This window comes from Ovis aries, chromosome 8, assembly GCF_016772045.2.
Source record: "Ovis aries strain OAR_USU_Benz2616 breed Rambouillet chromosome 8, ARS-UI_Ramb_v3.0, whole genome shotgun sequence".
Classification (NCBI taxonomy): domain Eukaryota; kingdom Metazoa; phylum Chordata; class Mammalia; order Artiodactyla; family Bovidae; genus Ovis; species Ovis aries.
In genome coordinates, this window is record NC_056061.1 from 21127937 (window position 1) to 21148532 (window position 20596).

A 20596-nucleotide genomic window follows, 5' to 3' on the forward strand; every position below is an offset into this window, starting at 1 on the left:
GAAAATGGAGAAATAACAACAGACAACATAGAAATACAAAGGATCATAAGAGACTACTATCAGCAACTATATGCCAATAAAATGGACAACTTGGAAAAAACGGGTAAATTCTTAGAAAAATATAACTTTCCAAAACTGAGCCAGGGAGAAATAGAAAATCTTAACAGACCCATCACAAGCATGGAAATCTAAACTGTAATCAAATATCTGCCAACAAACAAAAGTCCAGGACCAGATGGCTTCACAGGTGAATTCAACCAAAAATTTAGAGAAGCACGACCACCTATCCTACTCAAACTGTTCCAGAAAGTTGCAAAGGTAAACTCCCAAACTCATTCTATGAGGCCACCATCACCCTAATACCAAAACAAGACAAAGATGCCACACAAAAAAAGAAAACTACAGGCCAATATCACTGATGAACATAGATGCAAAACTCAAGAAAATTCTAGCAAGCAGAATCCAACAACATATTAAAAAGATCACAAATCATGACCAAGTGGGCTTTATCCTAGGGATGCAAGGACTCTTCAATATTTGCAAATCAATGTGATACATCACATTAACAAATTGAAAGAAAAGCCATATGATTATCTCAATAGATGCAGAGAAAGCCTTTGACAAAATCCAACAATCCATTTATGATAAAAACTCTCCAGAAAGCAGGCATAGAAGGAACATACCTCAAAATAATAAAAGCCGTATAGGATAAATCCACAGCAAACATTATCCTCAATGGCAAATAATTGAAAGCATTTCCCCTAAAGTCAGGAATAAGATAAGGGTGCCCACTCTCACCATTACTATTCAATATAGCTTTGGAAGTTTTAGCCACAGCAATCAGAGAAGAAAAAGAAAAAAAGGAATCCAGATGGGAAAAGAAGTAAAAGTCTTCCTGTTTCCCTATGACATGATCCTCTACACAGAAAACCCTAAAGACACAACAAGAAAATTACTAGAGCTGATCAATGAATATAGTAAAGCTACAGGATGTAAAATTAATACACAGAAATCCCTTGCATTCCTATACACTAACAATGAGAAAACAAAGAGAAATTAAGGAAAAATCCCATTCACCATTGCCAATGAAAAGAATAAAATACTTAGGAAAACCCTGAATAGCCAAAGCAATCTTGAGAAAGAAGAATGGAACTGGAGGAATCAATCTGCCTGACTTCAGACTATACTACAAAGCTACAGTCATCAAGAGAGTTTGGTACTGGCACAAAGACAGAAATATAGATCAATGGAACAAGACAGAACGCCCAGAGATAAATCCACAAACCTATGGACACCTTCAGAGAAGGAAATGGCACCCCACTCCAGTACTCTTGCCTGGAAAATCCCATGGATGGAGGAGCCTGGTAGGCTGCAGTCCATGGAGTCGCTAAGAGTCAGACACGACCGAGTGACTTTCCTTTCACTTTTCACTTTTATGCACTGGAGAAGGAAATGGCAACCCACTCCAGTGTAATTGCCTGGAGAATCCCAGGGACAGGGGAGCCTGGTGGGTTTCCGTCTATGGAGTTGCACAGAGTCGGACACAACTGAAGCGACTTAGCAGCAGCAGCAGCACAGACACCTTATCTTTGACAAAGGAAGCAAAAATACACAATAGAGAAAGACAATCTCTTTAACAAGTGGTGCTGGGAAAACTGGTCAACCACTTGTAAAAGAATGAAACTAGAACACTTTCTAAGATCACACACAAAAATAAACTCAAAATGGATTAAAGATCCAAATGTAAGATCAGAAACTATAAAACTCCTAGAGGAAAACAGGCAAAACACTCTCTGACATAAATCATGGCAAGATCCTCTATGACCCACCTCCCAGAGTAATGGAAATAAAGTCTATGTCTGACGCAGGATGCAGCATGCTTGGGGCTGGTGCATGGGGATGACCCAGAAAGATGTTATGGGGAGGGAGGTGGGAGGGGGGTTCATGTTTGGGAATGCATGTAAGAATTAAAGATTTTAAAATTTAAAAAATAAAAAACTAAAAAAAACAACAACAACAACAAAAAAAAAAAAAAAGAAAAAATAAACAAATGGGACCAAATTAAATTTAAAACCTTTTGCACAACAAAGGAAACTATAAGCAAGCTGAAAGACAGCTTTCAGACGGGGAGAAAATAATAGCAAATGAAGCAACTGACAAAGAATTAATCGCAAAAATATACAAGCAGCTCATGCAGTTCAATACCAGAAGAATAAATGATCCAATCAAAAAACAGGCCAAATAACTAAACAGACATTTCTCCAAAGAAGACATACAGATGGCTAACAAACACATGAAAAGATGCTCAACATCACTCATTATCGGAGAAATGCAAATAAAAACCACAATGAGATCCCATCTGACACAGGTCAGAATGGCTGCTATCAAAAAGTCTACAAACAGTAAATGCTGGAGAGGGTATGGAGAAAAGGGAACCCTCTTAGACTGTTGGTGAAAATGTAAACTAGTACAGCCACTATGGAGAACAGTGTGAAGATTCCTTAAAAACTGGAAATAGAACTGCCACATGACCCAGCAATCCCACTGCTTGGCATACACACTGAGGAAATCAGAACTGAAAGAGACACGTGTACCCCAATGTTCACTGCAGCTCTGTTTATAATAGCCAGGACGTGGGAGCAACCTAGATATCCATCGGCAGATAAATGGATAAGAAAGTTGTGGTGCATATACATAATGGAATATTACTCAGCTATTAAAAAGAACACATTTGAGTCAGTTCTAATGAGGTGGATGAAACTGGAGCCTATTATACACAGTGAAGTAAGCCAGAAAGAAAAACATCAATATAGTATATTAATGCATATATATGGAATTTAGAAAGATGGTAACAATGACCCTATACATGAGACAGCAAAAGAGACACAAATATAAAGAACAGACTTTTGGCCTCTGTGGGAGAGGGCAAGGGTGGGATGATTTGAGAGAAAAGCACTGAAACACGTATATTACCATATGTGAAATAGATGACCAGTTCAAGTTCAATACCTGAAACAGGGCAATGAAAGCTGGTGCACTGGGACGACCCAGAGGGATGGGATAGGGAGGGAGGTGGGAGAGGGGTTTGGGTTGGGGGGACACATGTACACCTATGGCTGATTCATGTCAATGTATGGCAAAAATCACCACAATACTGTAAAGTAATTAGCCTCCATTAAAATAAATAAATCAATTAAAAAAAAAGAATAACAGACAACTGTTGGTGAGAAACTGGAACTCTCACACATTGCTGGTAGAAGTACAATGGTGCAGCTACTATGGAAAAATTCTGGCGATAAAAGGTAAAGACAGCATTAGCACATTACCCAGCAATTCCACTGATAGGTATATACCTAAAAAGAATTGAAAACACTGGTGTTCAAACAAAAACCTGCACACAAATGTTCACAGGAGTACTACATATATACAGTAACCAAAAGGTGGAAATAACCCAAATGACCATCACGTGATGAATGTACCACAAAATGTGGTATATCCATATAATGGAATATTATTTAATTGTAGGAATGAAGTACTGATACATTCTACGATATGAATGAACCCTGAAAACCATATGCTAAGTGAAAGAAGCAGACACAAAAGGTCACACAGTGTATGATTTCATTTATGTAAAATATCCAGAATAGGTAAATCCAGAGAGACAGAAAACAGATTAGAGGTATCCAAGTACTTGGAAAAAAGGGTATTGGGGCTTCTGTTTGGGATGACAGAAAGTTCTAGAACTAGATAGTTGTTCTGGTTGAGAAACACTGTGAACATACTGAGTGGCAGTAAATTGTACATTTTTAAATGGTAAATTTTTTATTGCGTATATTCTGTCACACAAAAAATATGCTCTAAAAGTTTTGCTATAAAGAGTATTTGAAACCTCCTAAAACCATAATTCATTTAGAAATAAGTTAGTTATACTGACTTACTACATCAAGAAATGACAAAGTATTATTTATTTTTAGTATTATTTAGTAGTATTTATTTTCAGTAAATACTTTTGGCTTCACAGGCCTTCCTCTGTTGCAGCCACTGAACTCTGCTGATACAGCATGAAAGCAACCACAGACATTAAGTAAGCAAATTGATGTGATCCAGTAAAATTTAATTTTCAAAAACAGAGGACAGGCCAAATTTGGCATGAAGACTGTACCTGGCCAAGCTGTGATGCATATTATCCTCCTTGTATTAATGGGAGTATTATGAGAAATTACAAATCTTTTCTTGTCCAAATTTGCTGTATTATAAATTAAAGTTGCATTAAATTAAAACAACAAAGCTATATCAGTATATTGGGATCTTCCCTCGTAGCTCAGTCAGTAAAGAATCTGCCTGAAAGGCAAGAGAGCTCGGTTCGATTCTTGGGTTGAGAAGATCCACTGGAGAAGGAAATGGCAAACCACTCCAGTATTCTTGCCTGGAGAATCCCATGGACAGAGGAGCCTGGCAGACTACTATCCACAGGGTTGCAAGAGTCAGACACGACTTGGTGACTAAATCACCATATCAGTATATAAAGTCCATAATAGTAAAAGCTTTACATTTACTGAGAATCAAAATGCAGAACTGATAAAACTGTATTATATTGATAAAAATTTTATACATACTTAACACATTAGCTAAATGTTAATTTAACTGCAATGTGAACTACAGATTATCCATAATCTTCTTAAAGTTAATACCATTTTTCCTTTTGATCAACCATGGTGAGAACATCTTGACATACCTTCCTTCTTGTCGTCTTTCTCAATTTTTTAATGAAACTTTGAAAATTTCTAAACCTACTCTTTTTCTGAAATTTATTATGTTTATAACCATGATTCAATAGCTGGGTACTGTTTATTTCTCATTAGACCTTTGTTTTTTAGTTTGGTTTCTTTTGTCATAATTAAAAGATCGCTAAGAGTTGGGCACGACTGAGTGACTTCACTTTCACTTTTCACTCTCATGCACTGGAGAAGGAAATGGCAACCCACTCCAGTATTCTTGCCTGGAGAATCCCAGGGACAGAGGAGCCTAGTGGGCTGCCGTCTATGGGGTCGCACAGAGTTGGACACGACTAAAGCAACTTAGCAGCAGTAGAACATTTAGAGTAATTAGAACTAAGAAATGCTTACTTACCATTTCACAAACCATTACCAACTTTAAATATTAACAAATAATAAATGACCCAAACACAGAGAGCAAAGAATATGGCCTAGAGACAAAGTAAAAAGAGAAACCAAGTGCTCACAGTTAATCTACAAACCATAAAATCAGGCCAAAAAAACCCTAAGTTGAAAATTTAAGAGATACTTTTAGCAGTATGAACATCAAAATAATTCTGATATTGAACCCTAAATCAGTATTTTCCTTTATAATTGGACTAACTGCTCAGATATTATTTTGAATAAGCCCAAAGTAAATGAAATCACAAGTGGTTCAGTGGCCTGAACATAGTTAAGTACTCAGTGTGAGTTGAGTGAAATGATGCTGAGAAATCCATTTTGTCCATGGAAAGTTACACATTCTAAAACAATAAAATATATTTTGCAAAACTGTATCTAAAAACATATTCTTTCTGTTTGTATCTAAAAACAAAACAAAATTGTATTTAAAAACATATTCTAATTTCTAAGCTTGGAAAGAATGGCAAATGGCACAGAAATGGTAAGAGTAAAATTTTCCCTTTCAAAGTATCTCCTCAATTACTTTTTCCTTTTTCACTATTTGCCAATGGTATTTAGCCTAAATAAAAATTCTCTCAGTAAATGATAACCAACTTGGATAAATAAACCTATCTTTCAAATAATTTTATGTTATTTCTGTAAAGAACCCTATATTATGGGGAGCTTCTTTTCTTAAAAAAAATATTAGAAAAAGGAACCACTAGCTGAATCATTTTAAGTAAAATTCTAATTCTGAAAAAATTTCTCTGTTCTCTGAACATTTCAAAATCAAATATGAAAATCTGACAAGTTCAACATATCATCTGTTCATCCACTCAATATTATCTGCTTTAGTAACTAAAATTTTTAGTGTATTAAAAACTACTACTTATCCTTGTTCTCTAGAATAATTGTTTTAGCACAGTAGGCATCAAGTAAGCAATGGATGCTGTGAAGTGTGGCTTAAGGGAACATAAAAGACAGATATGATACAACCAGAAATTTTCTTTGTTAGTTTTATATAATTTCAAGCTATTTCAGGCTTGGCCAAACATAAGCAAAATTTAAAAGTATCACTGAAGAAGTAAATGTGTATGTAGAAATATAGTGTACAAAATAGTCTGCTTTTCCAAAAGTTAATAGTATTTAATTGTGATAAACTTAAAGTACTTACTCTAAAAGAGGTGGAAGTATTTCACAATTCAAAACAAAATCTCTGCATTCTGCATTGTCACCAGCAATATTACCAAGTGCCCAAACAGCCTTCAAAAAATAATAAAAAATATTCTTTTACAACAATATCTTAAATAAGATTCTCTCTTAAGAATGAAATGTTATTGTAAAAGGAAAAAACTGGTTAAGTTTTCAAGATGTTAAAAAAAACATGCTAGTAGACAAGAAAGGAAAACTTCAAAAGTATCTTTAATAATATTCTTAGTCAAATTAAAATACAGGGCATTTAAAAATTTTTTCTTACATGCTAGTGAAATGTTTATTCTCTATAAGAAGGAGATAGTTTGTCTACTTTGAATCTACATGGAGAGACAAAATATGGTTGACCTCTGAACAATTTGGCAGTGAGGGGCATCAACCCCTGCACAGTAGAAAATCGACGTATAACTTCAAAGTTGGCCCTCCTTACCCAAGATCACTTGCAGACTCAACCAACTTCAGATTGTGTAGTACTGCAGTATGTATTTATTGCAAACCAAAAAAAAAAACTGTGTGTAAGTGAACCAACGCATTCAAACCTGTTTTGTTCAAGGGTCAACTGTATATCTACATAGGTAATTTTACAATTACCTATGCTAGAGGTTTGCTACTATGCCAAAGAATCCACTCACTGGGAAGGAACTGACTTGTAAAAGAAAAAAGGAAGGAGAGATAAAGCATAGTAAACTAAGGTAAAGCTAATGTGAGCACTGTCTTGAATCAATGCTTAAAAATAAGCTTAGAGATAGTCCAGGTTAAATAAATGACAGTAAAAGATCAAATTATTCATGTATTAAATTTCAATTAGATAAGAAACTACACAAATGCAAATGATCATTATATTTTCATTTCAAGTTTCTCATATAAGCACAAAAGTAGATATGTTAATTTTTCAACTGGGAAAATTATATTTTAACATTTAAAATTTACACTAATATTTTTAACATCTACTCTAGACCTAAGTTTATTTTTCAGATTTTTAAGAAAAAGTTTTTAAAATGATGACATTTTGCACCCTAGGAAGTATTTTGTTTGTGGCATATCAATTTTTATAACATTTTGGAAGTCAACTTTGAAATAGTAATAGCACTTTAAAAGCTTTTCTTTGAGTATAATCATTTTTCCTTAATGAACTAATCAAGGCATATATTAATGTCAAGACATATTACTATCAAGATTGATATATAATGATGCTCACCACAATATTAACACCAATAAGCTAGAAATAATTGTACAACTACTGAGGAATAGATAAATTATGGTAGCTACCTGAATGGATAATGAATAATCAGTAAAATGTTCTTCAAGAATAATTAATGCCATAAGAAAAAGCTCTCAATACTATTGTCAAGTGGGAAAAATTATAAAAAATATATATATAAATAAACAAATGGAATGGTAGTGAGATCTACGGATCAATTTGCATGAACATGAATCAAAACAAAAATAACAAAACATTTGACTTTCTCTAGATGGTAAAAATCTTATGTGATTAAATTTTCCCTGTTACAACAACTATGATAATTTATATATAGTCTAATCTAAAATGGTTTATTAAAAATAACAGGACATATTAAAAAGAAACAATAAAATAATCTAAAGAACAAGGAGTCAGACTGGTTTAAAAGTCAGCCAGGTTTAAAACCTGGCTCAGTCCTTCGCTGTGACTTTGGGTAAATTACTATCTTTTCTGGGTCTCAGTATGCTCTTCTATAAATGGGAATAGTAATTCTCAATAGCTGAAATCTATGTACAAAGGAGCCAGGACTATACCTAAAACAGTTCATTCTTCCTTCCAATTTGACACTAAACAGAAATTATTATATTCTCACAAATGTAATGCACAGGCAACTTGGTAAAAATGAATTTTAAATCATAATCACAAATGATACTTCCAACAGAAAATTAAAATCTAGTAGATAAAACAGTTTAAGTTAGAAACTTACCTGTTCTTGAACATCTTCATGCTCTGAATTAAGAAGTTTGATAAAAATTGGAACAGCCCCAGTTTCAATCACTACTTTGGTATGCAGAAAAGTTCCAGATGCTATATTAGTTAATGCCCACGCAGCTTCAAACTAAGGAAAAATAAAAGCAAAATAAATGAAAGCCCCAAAGAAATGTCAGAAAGAGGAAGAAAGGGAGAAGAGAGGGAGTCAAGACTTAGCTGAATAAGTCTGAGAGAAAGATTCACTTACGATAAATAAGATTCAATGTGAAATCAGATTTGATAGGTAAAAATATTTTTTTAAAAAAGGACTCTTTAATTTGGAAAAATAAGAAATGAGAAGAATATAACAAAAATTTATAAACCCATGGACAATAAATGAACACATCTGAATTTATATTTCTTAAGACCCCTGATGTTTACTATTAGGGAGCCAGGTATTCTAAATCAAGCAGTTTAAAACAAAATGATAAACACTACTTAATTAATAGAATATTTATGGAACTTAGAATCATAAAAGGTTACTTTTGTTTCCCTAAGGATCATCTATTCCTAACTTCCTCACTTAAGAAGTAAGAAAAACTATAAAGCCATACATTTAGGTGGTTAGTTCAAGGTGAAAGAGTTCATTATTAGCAGAGCCACAAGAACTTGTGTAACTCTTTCAAGCAGCAGAGCCTCTGGGAAGTTACTCATAACAATCAGAATTCAGATATACTTATCTGTGATGGATTTATAATGATGCAATTGAAAAAAATTTAACTCATGGTTCTCTAACAAACTAGCAAATTAGACCTGCAAATTAAGGAGTGAGGATAGTGACAATAGCTTTAAAAATATTTGGCCTAGACAACTTCTCACATTAAGGTAGGTATTATTATGATTAATAAAAGTGTAATAAAAAGCATTGGTGAAAGGCATGAAAAGTACAGATAAAACTAGAGAAAATGGTTATATTTTTAAAAAAGAAAAAAAAGGGGGGGCGGGCAGAGCTCCTATTCGACTCCACTAGATCTTTAGTATGTGGCAACAATGCCAATTCTTCTGATTTGTAAAAAGAAGCCCTAAATCTAGACTTCCATTTGAAATTCTTCAACTTCTGAAAGCCTGATATCTGAATTAATATATTTTAAAACATGTGCAGGCCAAACATGTAGGTCCCCAGTTTTAGGCCTCTCAATTACAGTAAGTCCCCTACATATGAGCCTTCAAGATGCTAACTTTCAAAGATGTGAACGTGTGTTCCATCAACATCAGGCAAGAGTGAAACTGTAGCTTAACCTCCATCTCCTATTGTTGAAAATCCTTCAGCTCTATCATCTCCCACTTTCTCTCCCTCCTCCAGTCAGTAACTCTTCTCGCCTGGCATGTCAGCCCCTGCCTGCCAGCTGCTGTACTACACTACTGTACTTTTCAAGGTAGTAGTATACTATGAGATTAAAAATGTTTTATTTTTTGGTTGTTTTTTATGTATTATTTGTGTGGAAAATATTATAAACCTTTTACAGTACAGTACTATATAGCCAACTGTATTAGTTAGGTACCTAGGGTAACTTTATTGGACTGATAAATGCACTCTCAGAACAGAACTTAGTATAGTTCAGTTCAGTTCATTCACTCAGTCGTGTCCAACTCTTTGTGACTCCATGAACTGCAGTACACCAGTCCTCCCTGTCCATCACCAACTCCCGGAGTTCACCCAAACCCACGTCCATCGAGTTGGCGATACCATCCAACCATCTCATCCTCTGTCGTCCCCTTTTCCTCCTGCCCTCAATCTTTCCCAGCATCAGGGTCTTTTCAAATGAATCAGCTCTTCGCATCAGGTGGCCAAAGTATTGGAGTTTCAGCTTCAGCATCAGTCCTTCCAATGAATATTCAAAACTGATTTCCTTTAGGATGGACTGGTTAGATCTCCTTGCAGTCCAAGGGACTCCCAAGAGTCTTCTCCAACACCACAGTTCAAAAGCATCAATTCTTCTGTGCTCAGCTTTCTTCACAGTCCAACTCTCACATCCATACATGACCACTGGAAAACCATAGCCTTGACTAGACAGACCTTTGTTGATAAATTAATGTCTCTGCTCTGCAATATGCTGTCTAGGTTGGTCATAACTTTTCTTCCAAGAATCAAGTGTCTTTTAATTTCATGGCTGCAATCACCATCTGCAGTGAGTTTGGAGTCCAAAAAAATAAAGTCAGCCACTGTTTCCACTGTTTCCCCATCTATTTCCCATGAAGTGATGGGACCGGATTCCATGATCTTCGTTTTCTGAATGTTGAGCTTTAAGCCAACTTTTTCACTCTCCTCTTTCACTTTCATCAAGACACTCTTTAGCTCTTCTTCACTTTCTGCCATAAGGGTGGTGTCATCTGCATATCTGAGGTTATTGATATTTCTCCCGGCAATCTTGATTCCAGCCTGTGCTTCCTCTAGCCCAGCGTTTCTCATGATGTACTCTGCATATAAATTAAATAAGCAGGGTGACAATATACAGCCTTGACATACTCCTTTTCCTATTTGGAACCAGTCTGTTGTTCCATGTCCAGTTCTAACTGTTGCTTCCTGACCTGCATACAGGTTTCTCAAGAGGCAGGTCAGGAGTCTGGTATTCCCATCTCTTTCAGAATTTTCCACAGTTTATTGTGATCGACACAGTCAAAGGCTTTGGCATAGTCAATAAAGCAGAAATAGATGTTTTTCTGGAACTCTCTTGCTTTTTCGATGATCCAGCAGATGTTGGCAATTTGATCACTGGTTCCTTTGCCTTTTCTAAATCCAGCTTGAACATCTGGAAGTTCACGGTTCATGTACTGCTGAAGCCTGGTTGGGAGAATTTTGAGCATGACTTTACTAGTGTGTGAGATGAGTGCAATTGTATGGCATTCTTTGGTATAGTTAGATCTATGGTTTGAACAACATATTTCATATTAACTTGGATAATATGACACACCATATAGCTGCCCCAAGAACACACTGTTGAATTTCACTAGGTTTCAAGTATAATGATTAATTGGAGGTCAAAATGTCAACTCGCTCCAGTATTCTCGCCTGGAGAATTCCATGAACAGAGGAGCCTGGAAGGCTACAGTCCACAGGATTACAAAGAGACACGACTGAGTGACTAACACACACACAATGATTGATAAACACTCAAATCCCCAACATTCTTGAATACTGTGTGCTTTCTACACATGCTATTTTCACAACCTGAAATTACTTTTCCTTTTATTCAGCCTGTTAAACTCTCATTCCCTCTTAAGACTAGCTGTGTAACATTGTAAACATAAGCTGTTATGTTCTCTCTGCTCTCAAAGTACTTTGTATAATTTTCTGTTAGCACTAAGCATACTATAGTATCACAGATCTATTTAGGTGTTTGTCTTCCCCAACAGAGTGAAGAGTTTCTACAAAGAGAAAAATATCTTACCAATCTGTAACTACAATGTCTTATACAATGTATTGTTTAAACTAACATTCAATTTTATCCATTCATTTCTTCTTTCAATCACTTAGAATTGAAGAGCCAAATAATAAACTGCTATCAGAAGGCTTAGGTTTTAGTTTGGACTCAGAGCTTACAAATAAAGTGAATGACCAAACCATGATTCCCAGCCCTTACAGCACTACTACGTAAAGACTCTAGTTGACAGATAGATTTTAGGTCAGACTCAAATTGAAGAAAGTAGGGAAAACCGCTAGACCATTCAAGAATGACCTAAATCAAATCCCTTATGATTATACAGTGGAAGTGAGAAATAGATTTAAGGGCCTAGATCTGATAGATAGAAGGCCTGATGAACTATGGAATGAGGTTCGTGACATTGTACAGGAGACAGGGATCAAGATCATCGCCAAGGAAAAGAAATGCAAAAAAGCAAAATGGCTGTCTGGGGAGGCCTTACAAATAGCTGTGAAAAGAAGAGAGGTGAAAAACAAAGGAGAAAAGGAAAGATATAAGCATCTGAATGCAGAGTTCCAAAGAATAGCAAGAAGAGATACGAAAGCCTTGCTCAGTGATCAATGCAAAGAAATAGAGGAAAACAACAGAATGGGAAAGACTAGAGATCTCTTCAAGAAAATTAGAGATACCAAGGGAACATTTCATGTAAAGATAGGCTCGATAAAGGACAGAAATGGTATGGACCTAACAGAAGCAGAAGATATTAAGAAGAGGTGGCAAGAATACACAGAAGAACTGTACAAAAAAGATCTTCACAACCCAGATAATCATGATGATGTGATCACTAATCTAGAGCCAGATATCTTGGAATGTGAAGTCAAGTGAGCCTTAGAAAGTATCACTATGAACAAAGCTAGCGGAGGTGATGGAATTCCAGTTGAGCTATTTCAAATCATGAAAGATGATGCTGTGAAAGTTCTGCACTCAATATGCCAGCACATTTGGAAAACTCAGCAGTGGCCACAGGACTGGAAAAGGTCAGTTTTCATTTCAATCCCAAAGAAAGCCAATGCCAAAGAATGCTCAAACTACCGCACAACTGCACTCATCTCACATAATAGTAAAGTAATGCTCAAAATTCTCCAGGCCAGGCTTCAGCAATATGTGAACCGTGAATTCCCCGATGTTCAAGCTGGTTTTAGAAAAGGCAGAGGAACCAGAGATCAAATTGCCAACATCCGCTGAATCATCGAAAAAGCAAGAGAGTTCCAGAAAACATCTATTTCTGCTTTATTGACTATGCCAAAGCCTTTGACTGTGTCGATCACAATAAACTGTGCAGAATACTAAAAGAGATGGGAATACCAGACTCCTGACCTGCCTCTTGAGAAACCTATATGCAGGTCAGGAAGCAACAGTTAGAACTGAACATGGAACAACAGACTGGTTCCAAATAGCAAAAGGAGTACATCAGGGCTGTATGTTGTCACCCTGCTTATTTAACTTCTATGCAGAGTACATCATGAGAAATGCTGGACTGGAAGAAACACAAGCTGGAATCAAGATTGCCGGGAGAAATATCAATAACCTCAGATATGCAGATGACACCACCGTTATGGCAGAGTGAAGAGGAGCTAAAAGCCTCTTGATGAAAGTAAAAGAGGAGAGCGAAAAAGTTGGCTTAAAGCTCAACATTCAGAAAATGAAGATCATGGCATCCGGTCCCATCACTTCATGGGAAATAGACGGGAAACAGTAGAAACAGTGTCAGACTTTATTTTTGGGGGCTCCAAAATCACCGCAGATGGTGACTGCAGCCATGAAATTAAAGATGCTTACTCCTTGGAAGAAAAGTTATGACCAACCTAGATAGTATATTCAAAAACAGAGACATTACTTTGCCAACTAAGGTCCGTCTAGTCAAGGCTATGGTTTTTCCAGTGGTCATGTATGGATGTGAGAGTTGGACTGTGAAGAAGGCTGAGCACCGAAGAACTGATGCTTTTGAACTGTGGTGTTGGAGAAGACTCTTGAGAGTCCCTTGGACTGCAAGGAGATCCAACCAGTCCATTCTGAAGGAGATCAATCCTGGGATTTCTTTGGAAGGAATGATGCTAAAGCTGAAGCTCCAGTACTTTGGCCACCTCATGCGAAGAGTTGACTCATTGGAAAAGACTCTTATGCTGGCAGGGACTGGGAACAGGAGAAGGGGACGACCTAGGATGAGATGCCTGGATGGCATCACGCACTCTATGGACGTGAGTCTGAGTGAACTCTGGTAGATGGTGATGGACAGGGAGGCCTGGTGTGCTGCTATTCATGGGGTCGGAAAGAGTCGGACACGACTGAGCGACTGAACTGAACTGAACAGTCCTTATAGCACTACCACTTAATTGACAATAAGACTGTCCTTATTGTAAACATTCTCAGCATGTTTTATAAAGCTCATGATGGATAATATTCACAAGTGCAGCACATTTCTTCGCTTACACCTAGAGACAGGATCTTTCCCAAATTACTCAGATTAAGTGGAACACTATTCTAAGATGTAATTTCAAATTATTCAAATATCAGGAACAGTTCTCCAATACCAATAAGAGCACTGAGAAAGTAGGTGTAGGTTATATATATAAGAATGAAAGTCAGGAAGAACAATCTTAAACAGTAAAATATTTGTAAACTTCAATACTTTTAGTAGTCAATTATTTGGAAGACATCTTTAAATTTTCACTATAACTGAGAAGCAACACTCTTTAAGACACACTCAACTTTGGTCACATTTTAAGTAGATTTATACTGATTTGTTCTTTCTTAAAAAAGAAAAAAAAGGAACTGATCAATCAGATAAAAATGTTTTAAGAGGTACAAGAGTTTATACTAAAAAGTTACAACTTTAGTTAGGAGCCAAAATTAATTTAACCATTAAGAAAGTTAAGATTTTGATTTATGATTTTCTAAAGCAAAAGTTATTAAAGGTTGACAACTATAAAACTTTTCTTAAAATTACAAATGATTTAAAATATATTTTTCAAAAAAAATTGTTTAATGATAATAGTTTCAGAGAAAGTAATAGTTTCTAGAAAAAATTAGCACTGTAAACTTGACCAGGGCAAGACAGGTAGCACCACCTTTAATCGCCACCTACTGATATTTACTGAATGCTTACAATATATTCACTACTGTAGAAGTTGCTTTCACTAGAAACTAATCCTACGTCATTTCTGGAACGAGATAATTAAGAACATAAACTACAGAACTCACTTGTAATGTACAATTTTCATGTCTTTCAAGAAATTTGACAAATCTCTGCACCACTCCTGGTTTCTGTATAACTTGATCAATTGGTGGATTAGGTTCTAAAAATTAAAAAAGAATGAAGCTATTATGCAGATACAAAAGCACAATGATCTGGACCCTGTGTCAGTTAACAGGACACACAAAATAACTCTTTCTAGATTTCACTGCCAGATTTGAAACCTTTAGCTGGATGTAACTGAAGAAGACAAATGCTCTCATAAGTGCAATGTTTGCTGCAAAAAAAAAAAAAAAAGTACACAAAAAGGCAAATTCTTTTTCATTAGTGTAACAGTAAGAAAATTTTAAAATATTTCCTAAACAAATATTTAAAATTCATAAAGGCTATTTAGCAGGTCACCTTTACAGTATGGGAGTATTTCAGTCCAATACTCAAAACACAAATCAAAGGATAATAATCCTTCTAAGGGTGACAGTCCTTCTAATTCTTCATAACCATACTCCAATTTCCAGGGATGTCCCTTTCACTATCAACCATGAACTGCCTAATGTCTTTCAGCCAGACAAGTCCTATCTTCTCAAGATGTTATTTACAAAAATGCTACTGAACTATGTAGAATTCTTGATTAAACTCTCATGATAGGTGAGGACTTATGAGAATAATAAAATCTCTGAGAAGTTTAAATGCAAATTTAAAATAAATGCAAACTTAAAATAAAGATATTTCTGGGATTCCCTGGCAGTCCAGTGCACTTGCAATGCAGGTGGCCCAGGTTCAATGGTTGGGAACTAAGATCCCACAAGTCAAGCAATGTGGTCAAAAGAAAAAAAAAAAGGAATAGACTTTCTTCCTTTTCTTTTTTCTACAAATTTGCTATCCTAACTTTTTCAAAAATTGGGAGATTTCTGCAAAGCTAGTAAAATACTACAAAGTTTTGTTTTGGTGTTCTACATGAAAAGTCTGGATCCTTCAAAATGTAAATTCCAGACTACAGCCTAAACTGCTCTTAAAGTTATAAAACGTCAACAAGATAATACATAATATTAATGCTTTTACTCCCACCCAATATAAAATACAAATTAATTTTTTTTTAAATTTGGAAAAAAAGAAATATCTGATTAAATTATTTTATATTCATGCTCTCCTGTCATGCTGCCATTTTTAAAAAGTCTGAAAAATATTTCTGTAAGAATTTATAAATATGTATCTCTAACTCTCTTAGCAATGGGACTGATTTGGGACTATTTTGCTTCTTTAAATTCTTCTATATTTGCAGATATTCTACAATCAACATGTGTTACTTTGACAGTATAATGGTTTTAAAAAAGAGATTATCATAGAAAAAATCAAGACGTACTGGCAAAGAAAGTGTCTTAAAATTAAAAAAAACTAACAAAATTGCACTACAAATTCCTGTAACATCAGGAAATAAGTAACATCAAATAAGCACACTGAAAATAATTCTTGCCTTTAGAAAGCAGCTTTCTAAATTTCTGTGTAGCTGTTAGCTGTTGATCAGCATTATTAGAAAAAATCATCTGAACCATATCTGAAGTAATAACTTCTTCCTATAACACAGAAAATATAATTATTATCTAAATATTTTAAATTAATAATTTTGCAGTACATCTCTGAAATACTGAAGAAATATAATTTGAAATACATTTGTAATATCTACCTCTGGAATGGGTACAGTGGAACTGATGTCTGGATCCTGGATAGGATTTTCTAACATAGATTCATCATTTCTGGGCAAAGAGACATTTCTGCGTTTGAATAACTATAATAAAGAGAAATAATATATTAAGTTTTCCATAAAACACTAAATGTCCATAGAATTATTTTTTTCTTTAAGTGAACAAAACAAAACAATCATTTTATCGCTTAAAGTTCTGAATATTTTAGTATTTCATAATCACCATACCATAAACAACTAAATTATTCAAGAGAAGTTAAACATCTGGGGCTAGATTAGCTCTTGTCCTATAGACTGCTTTGGGGCATTCTTAATCTCAGGTCTTTTAACCAGTTTCCAGTATCATAAACAGAACACATATTTATATTTTATAGCACTTGGAAAAACACATATGCCTACACTGAATTATGAGATATCTAAGAAGGAAACCAGATCTGTTATATGAGTGAGATAATGTGATATATTAACAGAGCCAGTATATCGGACTAACAAGTAACAAGAACAACTCTCAGGAAAGATGACCCTATGCTTAATAACTGAGTGAACATAAAGAAAAAAAAAAAAGAGGAAGAAAGGGACATGGTCAAGTCACTGAGCATGATTTACAGGTATATTTCATAAGTCAAAACTGATAAAAAAAAAATCTGGTATCATAATCTTTTTGATAGCTAAATAAAATTCTGCTCTTCTCAGTCTCTACACAGTTCTTTTCCTATTCATTTATTCAACAGACTTTTTTTTCTTAAGTACCTACTGTAATATAGTAGAGACTATGTTAGATGCTATAAATAGAGGAGATAATCATATTTCTAAAACAGGCTTTTTTTTACTTTCTACATTGCTAGTCCCTTTTACATAGTAGTTCTAATTATGTATGTGAGGACCATACCCTTCTACTTATTTATGAATACTTCTAAATTTCAGTGTATCTTGGAATGAAACATGTGGAGATGCACTCTTCTAAATGAATTTTTCTATTCCTTATGTTCCATATATAAAGCTCAAACAGAGAAGGCTAAGAGGTCTGCCTGATGAGACTACAGGAGGAACAGTATGAGCAGCACAGGAAAATGATTATAATTAACTTAGGGGCAAGGATTATGAAAACCACAAAGTGACAAATGAATAGAGTTAATGTTTTTCTAGGGGGCAAATTTTACAGCGCTCAGTGGAAGTGATAGAAATAGGCTCAAGAGTAAATATGTCTGGGGGTAGAAATATTGGGGTAGAAATACTGACATAAAGGTGTATCAATGGAATAGAAAAGGCATTCTTGTCAGGGATTAAAAATAGCATAGGGTTCCGATTCATGAATTTGCTAATATTATTGGATTCTAATAAAAATACATTTATATTCAATTTCCTAGAAAAAATTTTTCATTTAAAATTATCCAAAAATTAGCAATAACAGCATTAAATATTTTATAACACCTACCTGTTCTTCTCTTTTTTGTTTTCGAAGCTGTATTCCTTCTTCTTCTCTTCGTCTACGCATCTCCTGGGGGTTTAGGGCTTTATTCTTATAACTTTTCATTCTATAGTTATCTTTCCCAGGACTAGCCATGGCATCTTAAGATTAGGAGAGGAAAATAGATATATATTACTTTCAAAATAACATGAGATGTTTACTCTGGGACAACTAAATTCAGGCTCGTGGATCAAATACACCAACAAAACTCATCCTGAAAATTATGTACAATGAATACATCCTCTCACTCCCACATCAAAATTGGAGGAAAACGATCAAATGTTTTAGGACTTTACTATCAAACAAATAATAGATTTTGGTCTAAATACAAAGTCATTATCATAATTTCACTGATTCGGAGAGGCACTCTCCTATCCCTGGTATTTTAACCTTTCTATAAGTGAGGTGCATCTTAAAATAACTGTTAGCCAGGAAACAATCATGAAACAGCTGGATAAAAAACTTCTAAATCACAGCTTCTGGAAAAATCAAGAAATAATCAGCAATGAATTGTCTTATTTTCAACAAAATATGGCATCAAGTTTCAGTAAGCACACCTGATGTATTTATTGGTGTCTGGCTTCTTTCATTTACTTAAGGAACTGCCTAAAGAACTAAAACCACATAGGTCAGGACTTGAGTTATGACTACAATACCAATTTTCAGTACTAGAGTATAATTATTTCATTTAAAATACTGAAATGTTTCTATACTTTAAGTAGTTTTATTATACATATTTTAAAAAATTAACACATAAACATTTTATAAATATACAAAACATAAACATAAAATATATTTTAAAAGGGGCAGGAGATAAAACCAGAAAGGTAGGTAAGGCTGAAATATATAGTTCCTGCAATCTAGCTGAGAAATCTGGTCTTGATCCTAAGGAGAAGAATAAAGAAATTAAAGAGAAGGTTGTTTCAAACATTGATGATAAAAGACCTAAAGTAAATTAGTAGCTGCACTGAAAAACACAGAAGACAGACTGATGCCAGAAACATTTCAGATATTGATTCAATAAGAATTAGAGACCAAGAGAACATAAGGAATATGTGCTAAGAAAGAAAAAGGAGTTGAGGATGATTTCATGGTTTTCAGCATGAACTCTTTCAGAATAAGGACAAAATAACCCAAGACAGGGAATACAGATGGAGGATTGGCGTGGTGGTTTTGTGTTTTTGCCTCCTCGTTTTTGAGTTGAAAACAATGAATTCAATTATTTTATTTTTCATTTACGTACAGCAAAAATCACTCAGTACACAATTCTACGAACTTGACACAATGCTCAGGCATATAACCAACACAATTAAGATATAGAACAGCTTCATAATTCCCCCCAGAACTTCCTCATGTTGCTCCTATTTAGTCCTTCTCCTACTCCTAAAACCTGGTAACCACGATTTCCATAGCTCTGCCTTTACCCAAATTTCACATAAATGAAATTATAACAGTATATAGTCTTAATCGTCTTCCTTCATTTAACATAGTATATCTGTGAGTCATCATATTGTCGGCATGTATCAAAATTCATTCTTTATTGTTTAGTAATATTCTATTGTACAGATATACCATAGTTTATTGATTCACTAGCTTAAGGACATTTAGGTGGTTTCTAGTTTAGGGCAGTTACAAATAAAACTGTTATAAACACTCAATGTACAGGTTGTGTAAATATAAGTTTTCATTTCTCTCAGGTAAATGTGTAGGAGTAGAATCTATGGATAATAGGACAAGCATATGCTCCACATTTTACAACTGCCATTCTGAAAAGTAAGTATACCACTCTGCATTTTCATTAGCTATTACTGTTGCTCTGTATCCTGGCTACCCTTATTAGAATTTTGTTATTGTTTACTGCAGCCACTCTAATAATGTATAGTGACTTTAATCTTAAATGTGTTAAATTTATAGTACATAGAGCACAAACAGAAGGTTTTGATTTATAGATGGTTAAAAATTATGAGTCAAACTCAGGAAAAGAGTATTGAATGATCATTCAAGAGCATTAGAGCTATAAAAGAAAGATGCCCAAAGGAGAAATCTTAAGAATGTTCACATTTCCATGGAAAGCAAAGGAAACCAAACATAAATAGAAGGATCAGAAGAAAATAAGAGCCATGAAAAAGGAGGGAATTTAAAAGATAAAGAAATATTTCAGTTGCAGTGACACTAAAAAAAATAGTCACTCAATTTATTCATTCACTGATTTATCCCACAAATATTTAAGTGTCTGCAATAAGTCAAGTGCCATAGGAAGGTAGACTTGATAATCAGGTCACTGGTAAAGACAGAGAAATTTCTTTAGTGGTGGAACTAAAGGTAGAATGGAAAGGGCTGAGGACTTTACAATGCTTTAAAAAGTACTTTGCACCTCTTAACACATGCATATAGTTGTGCAACTAAAATACATGTATAATCAACCAATATCTCCTTATAAAAGTCAATAAATTAAT

The 20596-nt window shown here is 34.7% G+C and overlaps 1 protein-coding gene across 1 annotated transcript in view; it reads right to left on the minus strand.

Annotated features, from left to right (window-relative positions):
- The window catches only part of KPNA5 (karyopherin subunit alpha 5), a 50352-nt gene that overhangs the window by 27564 nt on the left and 2192 nt on the right, over positions 1–20596 (minus strand). The window contains exons 2-7 of the mRNA XM_004011176.5: positions 18108–18241; positions 16655–16756; positions 16445–16544; positions 14982–15076; positions 8315–8446; positions 6331–6419 (exon numbers count right to left, since the gene is read on the minus strand). Of these exons, the coding sequence (XP_004011225.2) occupies positions 6331–6419; positions 8315–8446; positions 14982–15076; positions 16445–16544; positions 16655–16756; positions 18108–18241 (652 nt within the window). The remainder of the gene's footprint in view (positions 1–6330; positions 6420–8314; positions 8447–14981; positions 15077–16444; positions 16545–16654; positions 16757–18107; positions 18242–20596) is intronic.